At 39.4% G+C, this 13,685-nt stretch overlaps 1 protein-coding gene across 5 annotated transcripts in view; it reads right to left on the bottom strand.

The window, feature by feature from the left end:
• The window catches only part of WDR25 (WD repeat domain 25), a 64,324-nt gene extending 50,756 nt beyond the window's left edge, over positions 1–13,568 (bottom strand). The window contains exons 1-2 of one of the 5 annotated variants that reach the window (XM_050974835.1): positions 13,494–13,568; positions 10,210–10,370 (exon numbers count right to left, since the gene is read on the bottom strand). In XM_050974835.1, coding sequence (XP_050830792.1) covers positions 10,210–10,311 — 102 coding nt within the window. In that variant the 5' untranslated portion in view covers positions 10,312–10,370; positions 13,494–13,568. Of the gene's footprint in view, positions 1–9,606; positions 10,371–13,462 lie in introns of those variants that run through there. The other 4 variants (XM_030240046.2, XM_030240045.2, XM_030240048.2 and 1 more) reach the window with 4 other exon arrangements.
• Positions 13,569–13,685: the final 117 nt, after the last annotated feature.

Here is a 13,685-nt window from a genome sequence, read left to right as displayed (position 1 = left end):
CTGAAAATAAAAGGGAGAAAACCACCATAGCCAAACTCCTTTTAGTTTTATAGATTTTTTTTCTTAAGCTTCAGTTAAACAGTAGCTATTAAAATTCAAATCATAGCTGTTTGTAGTGTACCTCATACTTTTTTAATATAAAAGTGGTAATCAGCTAAGGCTACTCATGTGCTTTACAGCTTTATATTGATCTATGTAGATATATAAAATCAGATACCATCAGACACCACCTTCTTCACACAGTCAATAATCAAAGTACAAAAAAGAGCAATTAAACCTGCTACATTCTTGCACATCATCCACTGGGAGCACCTGGCACAGCAGGGACAACAGCTATGGACAAATTCTGGTGACCCAACCATCAGATGAGTGGTGGCTGTTCATCTGCACTGCAGAGCTGGACACTGCCAGCTGTGCACCCCCTGAGAGGGTATTTGTGCAATGGCACAGAGTAACCCATCACTGCAGCCGGTCTAAAAATAAAAATAATGATAGAGAGTTGTCCTTAGGGACTAATTTCTATTTGGAAGAAATTACCTAATCCAAATTTACAATCAAATTCTGTCCATTCCCAGTGTTAACCAGATGATTTTCTAATTTTAAGAAGCAGTTTTTGGAGTCTTACTGCCCACCCTGATTTGGAGCAATATCTGAGAGGCAGTACACAGTTAGTGATTTAGAACAGCTATCTGAAAACCTGAGCTATAATGAATCTTGCATTTATCAGTCAGCCTGGGCAAGTTTCATTTTCCTTACAACTTCATTCTTTTAACTAAAAAATAAACCATTCATTATTCCCAAGGCTGTTGAGAATGTTAATAACTGGGGGGAGGAAGAAAAAAAAAAAAAACACAAACAAAAAGAAAGAGAAAAACCCAAAAAAATTAAAATATTAAATATCCTCTTCTCTGGAAAATATAGATGCAATCTTAAACCCACTGATGTCAGTGACATAAACCAGTATTAAACATGAAAACTAGTTATTTAATTATGGAAATAAACTATTAATTATGTCAAGCAGCTACGTGTTTTGCTAGCAATGAGGACATTTTAACTAGCACCATTTCAGTACCAGCAAGCAGAGTAAGATTGAACTACCTAATTAATTTTAATTTCCTCTGCATTGTTAGCATAGTGCTAGCTTTAACATGTTTCTATGACTATGTCAGCCCTAACCACCTGCACCCCTAACTCCCATCCTTTCCATAGAAAACCAGCTGTGTCCCTCCCTTAGCAGATAAAAATACAAAATTCCATGCACTAGTCACAATGTTCAAAATGAGAAAAATTCTTTTAAAGAGTAAATTATCATTTGGAAAAAGGCAAGGAGAGCAGAGAAAAGGACAGATTCCTAGTTCTGACTTCAGGAAGCAAGGTGTTACACAGCTGGCACAGGTACAGCACACAAGCACATGAAGTCTTCACTATCATACCCAGTGCTCTTAATCCACCAACCAACAGAAACATCTGAGAAAGGCAGAAGTTTCTATAACATTTTCAGGTAAGTCCTAGAAGAAAAACAGCAGTTTTATTTAAAACAATATAAAATAAAGCCTCCACAAGCACAGTGAAGGTAAAGACCAACCTTAACAGTCTAACCAGCCTGTCACCCAGCACACAGGCTGGAAGACAAACCCAACACAATTCCACAGCAGCCACTAAATGCTTTTTCTTTGAAGAGACATAATTACTGCAATGAAACATGATATGTATGATAAAGGACTCTAAGTCATTAGTTCCATAGTAATGAAGCAAGTTCTTTGATGAACAAGGGGTTTTCTAATGTTTCTTTCTCCTGTAATTAAAAGGGAATTTATAACTAACAGTTGTTTTTATAGAATAAACATATAGCAAAGGCATCAATAAATTCTTTCTATGAGGCTTCATCCAAAGATCAAGTGTTAGCAATCCTTGGTACATTCACTGGTATTATGACCTTGAAGATGCAGTTATATGACACATGCTAAAAATAAAATCTGCTTTAAAAAGAGCAAGTGAAAACAATAGAAACTTCAGGAAAACTCTTTCTAGCCCAGATGCCAGATAAATCCTACACAAGTAATCTCTCTATAGAACCTTAAAAAGTAGAGCAAAATTTCTCAAAAAGTTGTTTCCCTGACAACATTGACAAACCAAGAAGGGTAAGGAATCAAAGTCATAAGATGCCTTGTGGTTTGTTGGCAGATTTTTTTAAATATATAGCAGTATGCAAGATGAAGCTATACAGCCAGATTTCTAGAAAAGAAGTAAAGTTAGATTGGTTTTATTTCTATTTTCAAACAGCAAAAATATTCAGAATTTCTTAACTGTTACAAAAAAAATTATACTCCCATAATATATTATAGTCACTTAAGAACTTAAAACTACTTTAGCTCATTTTTTTCCCCAAGTACCAAAATCTTGACTTTTTCAACAGCAATCTTACTGACACACCCAGAATGGGAATAACACCATCATTCATCTGTCCCATCTCAGGTGACATTCTGCCATTGGCCTGCCCAGCAGCTGCCTGTAGAGGTGCTGGGTGTAACTGGAGAGCTCTCCTTGGACATTCCCAGTTCAGCTGCATTAGAGGCACTGCCCCACTGCCATCCCTAGCCCTGGCTCTGCCCTGGCAGGAGCACAAGGTTGCTTTCTCCTCTGCTACTTCAGAGACACAGGAAACAACTGGAAGAGCTCCCAGCAGAAAGGAAGTGCAGAGCTCACCCACTGGGGACAGATGGGTTGCTAAGAAAAAAGCCAGATAAGCACTTTAAACTCCTCATGCTTCTGCAAATAATGACACAAGTAACCAAAACTCTTTCTAGGTAACATGAGAGAACAGAATCCTTTCTTCCACATCACTGTTAAGGATATTTAGAAGTCAGTCTCCCTAATTTTGGATTTCCACAGAAAAAAGGTTTGTGAAATAATACTGTCACAACAACCATGTTATCCTGTGCACCTCACCTGTGGCCACCTTGCACCTGTTGATCAGTGTCAACCAAATTTCACAGAAGGCCTCAGTGTTTTTCCCTCAAGGCTTAATCATGATAAGCAGCTGAATAAAAGACACTGCAGAAGCTCTGGAGAAATTGAAGAGGATTTGTAGTCAGACTCAAAATACAGACAGGCTTCAGTAACTTCCCTGCTCTTGGAAAAATTTTATTTTCAAACTTTTTCTTTATAATTCCCAATTTATTTTTGCAGGGGCGAGGGGGAACACAGGCGAACTAGCTACACTGTGAAATATCCATCCCACTCTTCTCCCCCACAGCCACATCCTCTCACACAGCCACAAAGCAGTCAAAAACTGTTCACAAGAACACTGGGGGTATCACTCCTGCATTCTTTAAGGAAATCCTAAGTCAGAAGTCATTTCCAAGTGGAAAAAAACTCATGACATAGCAAAGCCAAAAACTTCACCCAGAAGCTGAGAGGTTCACTGCATTTTTGCCCTCTCCCTTTTCCTCAAATTATATCTTCATACAAGTGTTAAGATAAATTCTAATCCAAAGCAGTAGTGAATTTAGTTTCTGTTAGTGCAGAAGGAAAGAAACAATGGCTTATCAAACCCTACAGAGATGAGGATGGTGCTATTTATACTCAAAGAAACATACTCCTTTGAAAAAATCCTTTGAGGCCTAAGAGTGTGTCAAACACTCAGAACATAATAAAAACTATACCAGTCATCTCCAGCTGTGGATTCTGAAAAAGTGAACAAAGGCATTACAAGGATTTCTGTTTCCTTGACAACTGCATCACTGGAAACAAGGAAATAATTAAAAAAATATATCACCCTACCAGCACTCTCTAAACATTATCAAGGTACTAAAACACCAAATGTGAAGCAACTCTTACCCACACAAACCTTTGGGATGAAGAGATCAAAATTCCCCACTTTGATGAGCTGTTCTTTGCTGATACGTGTCCCCAGCTTTTGCAGAACAATTGTGAGAGCTATCTATTACAACCTGACCTGGATTATCATCTACCCATGGCACAGCCAGAAGCTTTCACTGATGGTCAAGTACATTCCTTCCTGCATGATGTTCCTTTTCTTATAAAAATAAGCATGATGGAGGATACTTGTCATTGAAGTGTATGAAATAAGTTTGTTACAAGATGATCAAGGTATACAAAAACAGCTGGTATTACCATGCATGTGCCATCACATAAGTGCACTGCTATCTTTAATAATCTTAAAGTCACTGGAAAAAAAAATACACAGTTCTAAACAGAGAAGAGGAAAGGCCAGAACCTTCATAAAGAGAGCTTTGCAATAAAAATTTCTGCTAATATTTAGCAGCCTTTTCAACGAGAAAACAATGGTTTTTTTCCCACATCTAGGTAAGCAGCACAAAATACCCTGAATACAAGCATTTCCTTTCCACTTCCAAGATAATGGGGAGAACTACTTGTTATTTTTAATATACAGTATTAAAAATGTATCAACAGAGATATTCAAAACACTTCAAATAAAGAACATATGTATCAAACAGAATGACTTCCCAATTTGTCACCTACAGTTAAAGGAATGTTGCCACAATTGTTAAAAAATCTAAGAGTTGCCCTACTTGAATTACTAGCAGCATGATAGCTACCTGCTTAGTGAACAGTCTGAATCCAGCCTAGCTGTGACAGGGCTACAGCCATCTGACAGCCATGCCTGAGTGTACAGGAAATATGCTGGCAGCTTAAATTTATTCCTTAATAAACAGACACACCTATGACAGAACAACAAGAAACACCACCTATTTCAAGTGAATTGTGTACAGAATGGTTGAAAGCAAAAATATTAGATTTTGTTACTCTGAGACAGGGTAATGGCCAATATCTAGGAAATTTGTGTTGTCACTACCTGTGCCACACACAGTTTATGGATTGAGGCTATCATCTTCTATCATTTAGTCCAATACAACAGGATCAAGAATAATAAAATTCCTGGAACATACTACTGTGCTATCTTTTTCCTAACAGACACAAAATCACAAAATAATAAAATACTTTGAAAGTATAATTGAAAATTGTATTTCTTGTGGCATTTGACACACTCCAGGAACCAAAATCTGTACATTAAATTTAATGAGTATGAGTAACATACCACTCTAAATCTAATGATCACAAAAGAGTCTCAGAAGACTGGAAAAGTATCTGGAAGAAATCTCTTGAGGTAGCAAGTTACAAAGATTAACTACTCAGGAGCTCAGAAATCCCAACCTGAAAATAAACACAGACCAGAAGAGGACTTAAAGGCACCACAAACCTTTGACTTGTTCTTCCTTACTCATCCACCTAGAGACTGACCTCTGGTCTGAACCAGTATGGTTGTTATGTTTTTAATCATGGGAAATCAGCAATGCCCCTGTTCAAGAGGCTTACGTTATTAAACTCATTTTAAAAACTTTTACTTTACTTGAATCGATAGAGCTGTGACTAAATGACTATTCAACTAGGCCAGTAGGGAACAAAATATATAAGAAAAACTTGCAACAATGTATTAGAACACAAAGTGCTATTAATATACATTTTGCATACTCAAGAACTGCAGCACTTTCTTTCCTTGATCTTGTTTAACAATGGAGAGTGAAAGTGCTGAAAATTAAGAAATCCTCTGCAACAAAGATAACACCTGCTGTGAGGCTCTAATTTAAATATGAGAAACAGAAAATTAACAGCTAGCAGATGATTATAAAAATATGTTACCTTGAGTTAATTTTAAGCAAACTAGGAAATACAGAATAAATGCATAGGATGCTGAAGTTATGAATAATTGTTAAAAAGTTAAGTCCAGCACCAGTAACTAGTGAAAATGTTAACATCTGTGTGGCTCTCTGTAATGACAAGATCTTCCAAATAAAGGCACTGAAAATGTGAATTCAGCATTGTGGTCTCTGCCATTGATAAAGACACAACCTTTTAATGTTCTCTGCTACCAAAGACAAAAAAGCTGTATTCAATGGTAATCTGTGATTCTGGATTCTGTATTTGGGGTTCTAAACCAGAAATACCTAAACAAGGTCTCATGTTCAGAAAGCACTGAATATCCACACTATGGGAACCAGGCACCTTTAACAGCAGTGATAACTCTCAAAAATTATGAAAAAAAAAGAGTAGATATTAAAATAATTAACACCATTTTGGTGTTTAAATAGAAAAACCCAAAAATGGCAGTAGATGCCTAAAATTCATTTACAGCAGCTATTCAAACAGAAGGTAGAGAAGGGTTATTCAAAGAAAACAAATTGAAGCAGTTCAGACAACATTTCGCAGTCCTTAAAATACATACATAAGCTAAAAACATAAGCCACTCACAATACAGTTACAGTGTAAATGTGAAGAGCAGCACTGCCACAGTAAGAGCTCCCCATTCCCTACAAATTTAAAATTTAACATTAAATATTCTTCTATTAATGCTCCAGATTTGAAGAACTGTGGGTAATTTGCTATACCTATCACTTCCCAGATGAGGTTTTATCTTATTTTCAGGTCTCTCCAAAAACTCAGGGGTTTTCTTAGACATTTAGCAACACATGCAGAATCTTGTAACTTGGGTCTTTCAACATACAACATAGAGGCAAATATTAAAGTCTTTGAGTCCTCATTCAGAGGCAGTTTAGTTCCCATTCCTTTCTAAAACGCTGAGGTGCCCCATCTGCTGGCACAGCATTACTCTAAAGAATTCGCCTCTGAGCTGAAAACTGAAACTTTTTCCAGCTTCACCTCTTGAAGTGTTTTAAATGCAGCAATACAAAAGAAATCAGATCAAATACTTCTAAAGAAAACCATAAAATGCTCTAACACAGTTCATTCATTCCTAACTATGCAAGTTATTTTTACTAGATACTTCCAATGATCTTCCAGCTCTAGGTTATTCTTCAGTCAACAAAAACAGAAAACATCAGCTCATTTATTGTAAATACTTTAGCACGACTTACAGTGACTCACAAAGATGTTAAAGTGCACTTTTCAACCCGAGAGAACATAAATGGAAGACTGTTCTTTTCTCCTGATCTAAACAGAACACACGCATACTTAAAAAGTAAAAAAACCACATAATCAGTTCCATGTACACATTTTAGACCTACATCTGTGTGACATGAATGACTTGGTCATCATAATTTAGACAGAAATAAAAAAAAAATTATGATCACTAAGGTAAGTAAAACAAGTATTTCTTCCTTCTCCATGCCAAGTTCAAAAAAAAAAAATTGTTTCCCAGAAAGGAAAATTCTTAGTTTGTGATGAAAGAGGAAGTTATTAAGAGGAAATTATAAGAACAGATAAAATATACAAAAGTGGCTAAACACTACACAAATTGAGTACAACTATAGAGCTCTGGTTCAAGCACCACTTAAGCTACCACAGTCTTTGAACACTCCATTCTGAGAAATCCCCACTAATACTGGACTCTTCAAAATATAAATGACTTAACATATAACCCGGGTGTAAGGACTGAATCCAAGACCTTTACTCTTAAAAATAGTCACAGTTATTCCTGTGACTAACTGAAAGTACAGAGTTTCTAGGGTCTGAATTCCCTCTTCTCTCCCATCATACAGAGATGTTAGGCTTTTACCTGTGCTTTGAGTTTTACCCAAATCAGATGTTGCAAGCAAGTCATGCAAACATCCTGAGTGTCTGCATATTCCCATTAAAGGGAAAGAGGACACACATCCACTGCCTGGATTTAAATGAGCAATTCCAAGCAGCTGGTTTTTTTTCGGGGGGGAAATATACAATCTGTGTCAAGTTAAAAGGATGAGGAAAAAGAAAAGTTGACCTGAATTTTCAGTCAGTTGTTTTATGCCTATACCGGAAAATTGACAACTTCAGGCAACAGTAGACAGCCAAAATCAATTCCCATAAGGTTAAGCAGTGCTGCCACGGTCTCCAGGGATTTATGTGCTCGTGATCCCAGAAAGGGAGCGAATCTGGGAGCCTGACACCAAGTGAATCCTCGGTGTCACCGCGCCCTCTGCTGCCAGGACAGCCCGCGTGTAACGGCGCGGTTCCCTAAGAAGCAGCAGCAAGGCGCATCCACAGCTGGCTGCTCCCTGCGAGCTGCCCTCCAGAACATAACGGGTGCTTTCACACACTTCCTAAGAGCTACGTTATTCCTTCATCAGTTTTTAGACCCGCATGCTCTGAAGTGTTGCCAACACTACTATACTTCATTTATATTGAATTTCCAAGGTTTGGGGGACCTAAAATAGTCAGATTTCTTCCAAAACTGGCTTTACTGTTAATGTCTGCTTCCAAGCAGGCATGGTAACACTGATTCAGAAAAATAATTTTTCTTTATGCTCAGAAGACAAACCAGACTGGTCATTATTTCAACTTTTTAATTATTTTATATTGCAGTAACAACTCAGATTTTAGATTTTTATACCAAATTCAACACATTCATAACTTCAATTGTCAGTACAAATGAGGCTCTGGAAGAGCCAACAAACATTAAGCATCTGATGTGACAATTTAAGACAAAAGGTCAAATTCAGACATCCAGAGGCCAGTATTGTACAATCTAAATTTACATTGCTGCTTAACAGAAACATCCATCAGCACTTTTTGCATATCTTAGCCTTTTCCTTCTAAGTCCATTCTTCAAGCAAAAGCCAAGATATAACAAATATACTAAAGACAACTTGCAAGGAGAAACAAAGGTATTTTTTTTTCCTACATTTAATGTTTAAGAAAAAATAGGTTTCAAAATCCTGGTAAAGAAGATGGAGGAACTATGTTGGTATGCAGGTACAAGGGATGTTCTTCTGAAGATTTACTAAAGCCCTAAATTTTAGAAGCAGGAAAATAATTGTGCCTGCCATGGTGAATACATGTTAGATGCAATAAAGCATGTCTCCCAGCAGCAAGGACACTTTCTGTGCACTCTTAGCAAAGGTATGCTCCTGTGCAAGGCCACTTCAGAAGACTATGAACCCAGAGGCACAATCAGCCCTGTATCTGGGAAAGCATATACCCATTACCCATTGTAAAAACAAAAGCCTCATTAGACTAAATTACCAAAGAACTGAAAACAAATTCATTAAAGCTAGGAGGAAAACTCACTCTGAGTATTGAGCAATTAACCTTGAAACAAATTAAAGTGGGAAGACCCCTTAGATCGTGACAAGATGCAAAATCCATCTGACCTGATCTACCTCCTCCAGCAGATGCCACACAGGCCTGTCAGAATAATTAAAAATATTATTCCAGTTAGTTGCTTAATGATTCATGGCAGAATCCGTGTGCATACCCTATTGCTCATGGCCATTGTGATAAAACACTGATAGAGATTATGAGAAATGACCTTGCAGAAATCCAACTTCTTAAGGTCTAAAAGACTGACATGACTAAAATAAATAAAAAAAACCCAAAAAATAATTTTAAAAAAATTTTTAAAAATTTAAAAATAAAAAAACCCCACCAAATCCCAAGCTAATGGAACTAACAGTGGATATAGTGAAGGATTAGGCTGCAAGTTTATAATAATCTTATAAAGCATCTCCTTAAATTCTGAGTACAATTAGAACTGTTAAATACACACAAGCAAGAATGTTATTTCCAGAAGAGCATTGTTTAATACAACATGATGATTGAGCCACAAAGCATCTTGCTTTACATTACCTTGACTGTTTTGTCCATAGAAGCTGAGAGAAGCATGTGACTTTGTTCCAGTACAGGACACCACTGGATTTCATTAACAGGGCCGCTGTGTTTAGACATATAAAATATTAAGCTTTTGGGAACTTCAGTTACTTTATATTTAGATCCCAAATATGGCTTAATTAATTCAGAGATCTTTCTCAGAGCCTGCTCTCCTGATCCACTTAACTTAACATCACAATCAGAGCTACCTCTCTGGTCAGATTCTTCTTTTTCAGGCTTACTGGAATTTTCTTGACGCAATCTTTTTGGGATATATGGTCTAATTCCTTTTAGGGTAGCAGTGGTGTCTTTATGTGTTCTCTTCTGGGAAATGCCATTTCCAGAATTTGTTGAAGAGCTTGAAGCCTGTTCATAGTTTCTGTAAGCCACAGATATTGCAACATGGCCAGAGTAAACCCTCTGACAATAGGGAGGTGCCAAGACAGTGTTGTTATTCTGTGCATAATGCTCAGGGGGATCTTCACAAACCCTGCTCCAGCCAGATCTGCCAGTGCTCCCAGCAGGGTGCATTTCATGTGTAGATTTTGTACTACTAGGTGCAAAGTGCTGAACACAACTCACAGAAGAACTCAGCTGGTTTGTCTGTCTGCCAGAAGCATTGGGGGCTTCAGTCTTTTCAGTTTCTGTCTCGGAGTCTGAATCTTCATAGGCAACCAAACTCATTATGGCTAGACACAGCAGACTCCAGAGATCTCAGTGCAGCAATCCTCCAAAATTATGATCTAAAATAAAGAATTGATCATTCAGAGCACAATTAATTACAGAGTCTACAATGTGAGTAACTCAGGGATATAGATATGCCTTTCTTAAAAAAAAATCAAAACTCTTATTTCTGTTTATTAATGGAATTTATTCCTCTATTAAAACACACTGTACATCCTATTAAGCAATATGATTTACCTCCAAGCCCTTTGCATACATTTTTAATGCATTGCAAAGGTGTATATGCATACCACAAAACAAGGACAATGAGGATGAAAAGGAAAACAGCCTTACAATATAAATACAGCAAATTACTTTGCCTTACTTCGAGCATCACATCCTCACACACACCCAGAGAAGAAATTAATTAATTATGTAGGGGTTTTGTATGTACATTTCTAAGAATACAAATACTACAACTGTTTTGGAGTCAATCTAACAATATCTGTTTCTTAGCACTACAGATGACTTGAAAGAAGTGTGTAGGGGTTCAACTGGCAGTTAAAGTGTAAACACATTTTTGACCCCTTCAGCAGCCTTGCAGTATGAGGAAATTTTCCAACTATATCCATAGAGCATGTTCCACATATGGAACATGTGCTTTACAGATCAGATAAGCCAGAAGCTACACTGAATTCACTATTAGCATTTTCTTAGAGAAAAATGAGAGAATAGATGCTTCAGCTGAGGAATAAAGTTTTTTCAATGTGTCCAGGAGAAAGAAATCTCCTGTCAAGACTGCATATGTAACATGCAGAATAATTCACCCTCATAATAATCCCACCAAGATTTTTCCAACAATTTGTATGGAGCATGTGGAGTATAGAGTTAACTACATTCAAACAACCAATCTGTCTGCAAAGTAGTATTTCAAGTTCTGCTGTTTATAGGCAAGAAGTACTGGTATGATTGATTAAATGTGACATTTTATTACTGCTTTGTTTCCTTGCCAAGCTGTTAGCACTCATTACGCTCAAGAGATTTTAACCCACAACACTTTCAGACAGGCGGCTGAAATTCTTGGTTCAGGTCAGCAAAGAAACTGCCCTCAAAAGCACCTTGATGGCAACAGGGAACACATGAAAGTCAGTATCTCCATAAGCATTTGCAGAATTGACACCACAAATGCAGGGACACCACAAACATAGGCCCTACAAATACTTCTGCAGGAGTAGGACTCTGGAACTTGCAAAGATTATTCATTTAACTTCAGAATTAGATCTACTTGAATCAAAACAACTGTGTTTCATATAACCTACAGAGGTGTTACATGACTCTAGATTCTGTTATCAAATTTCTAGGCACAGATGAAGAAGACAGGCACTTGTATTAATATACACACATTCACCATTACAGATCCTTCCCAAGATAAGTGATCAAGACATTTAACTGGAACAAGGAGACCAACATTTCAACACATAAAAGCAACAAGATCTCCCTCTAGAGGACATTTTATCATTATCTGAAGTTTAAGACAGTTATAAGTGACAGCAAAGAAGAGCAAGGAAAAAAAAACTTTTTTAATAATACAGCTTCATATTACAACAATATTTCATTTAAACAGAAAAAGTAGTGTTTCATGAAAGCTTAGCTAACAAATCAATTCAAAACCAGTAAATTGAAGTTCCTAGCAATAAATCACATCAAATAAATAGGAGTTTTGAAGAGCTTCACTTCAGTAATTGTATCAAGTGGTTACTGTTTGTACTGCAGTGCTAAGCACATTTCCCAGCCAAATGCATCATGTCCAAAGAACAAATATAGTAAGAAGCTGACCTCTGGCTAAAAGCTATAAACTAAGATACACAAGTGGATTGGGTTAGACTTACAAAGTTACTTTTTTAACACAAAAAACCCCCAAGCTGAGATTCAGAAGTGCTAGATAGTGCCTTGCAAACACAAGGTTAAAAATGTTTCCCATGAGATACGGGAAAGAATCTCATCTCTCTTATGGTGACCCATTAGATTTGGTCAGCATAAACCCATTCCATCACACACATCACCCATAAACCTCAGCAGTTCTGTAACAACAAAGCATCTCTCTCATCTAAACACTTCCCATCAACTTCTGTTTTTAAAGAAACACCACCCAGAGCCACTGTACTAACCAAAGAAAAATGGGGGGTCGGGGGGAACCACCATGTACCTGACTGGAACCATCCTGTAACTATACTGTGAATTTATTTATGATGCGATGTATTGAGCTAAAAGAAAAGTTTGCAGCATTTTGGTTTTCCTCGGCTTTCACAAGATTGATTTATCTGAAGGCACTGAAGAAGAGAGTTCAGCCTGAGGGGCACCGTGCCCGCGGAGGCCAGCAGGGCTGTGACAAGGCACAGAGCACCGCGGGTCGCTCACGGCGGGGCCCGGGCTGTCGGACGGGAGGCACAGCTCTCCCCGGGCCCGTCCTCGCTCCTAACGCCCCACAGCCCCGACGGGGAAAGAACAAGCTACTGGAGAGAGCTCGGTGGAGACCACAAAGATGGTGAGGAGTCTGGAGCATCCCTCTTATGAGAGACCGTGGGAGACGCGTTTAGCCTGGAGAACAGAGGGGATCGCAGCAATTCATACAAATGTCTCAAAGGCGGGTGCCCAGAGGATGGTGCCAGGCTCTTTTCCTTGGTGCCCAGCGACAGGACGAGGAACAATGGCCACAAACTAAAACGCAAGAAGTTCCACCCCAAGGCGAGGAATCGCTTCTTTTCACGGAGGGTGGCAGAGCACCGGCACACGCTGCTCAGTGCAGGCGTGGATCTCCCTGTCCGGAGACATTCAGCACGCAGCCGGGTGCGTTACTGTGTAACCCGCTCTGGGTGACCCTGCCTGGGCAGAGGGCTGGCCTGGATAACCTCCAGAGAGCCCTTCCAGCCCTAAGGCTGCTGCGAACACGCGGCCCTCTCCAGTCCCCCCGGAGCAGCCCCATCGAGCAAGCGGGTCTCGGGAGGGCCCCGGCAACTGAGGCCGGCTCCTTCCCTCTCCCGCAGAGCCCTTGCCTCTTCCCAGAACCGCGGGCGCCGAGACCACCCATGCTGCCGGGACAACGTCCCCCAGCCCCGTTCCGGTTCCCGGTGCCGATTCCCGGTCCCGGTTCCCGGTCCCATCCCCGCGGTACCTGCGCTCCCGGCAGCGCGCCCGGAACTCACCTGCCGGCCGCCGCCGCGCCGCTTCTAAACACGCGTCGGCTGAAAACATGGCACCGCACTCAAACAGTTCCGCGTGCCGTAGTCCCCGGGCTGGGGCCGCGTGTTGGGAAGGGCAGGGTCAGACCGCGGCCCCTGGAGCGGGAAGAAGCTCCTTTTCCGCCGCTGCGAGCGGAGTGGAGAGCGCTCCCTTGG

Source organism: Serinus canaria, chromosome 5, assembly GCF_022539315.1.
Source record: "Serinus canaria isolate serCan28SL12 chromosome 5, serCan2020, whole genome shotgun sequence".
NCBI classification, from domain to species: Eukaryota; Metazoa; Chordata; class Aves; order Passeriformes; family Fringillidae; genus Serinus; species Serinus canaria.
Note: the sequence above shows the minus strand (reverse complement) of the source record. Positions and strands in the feature narration are given on the sequence as shown.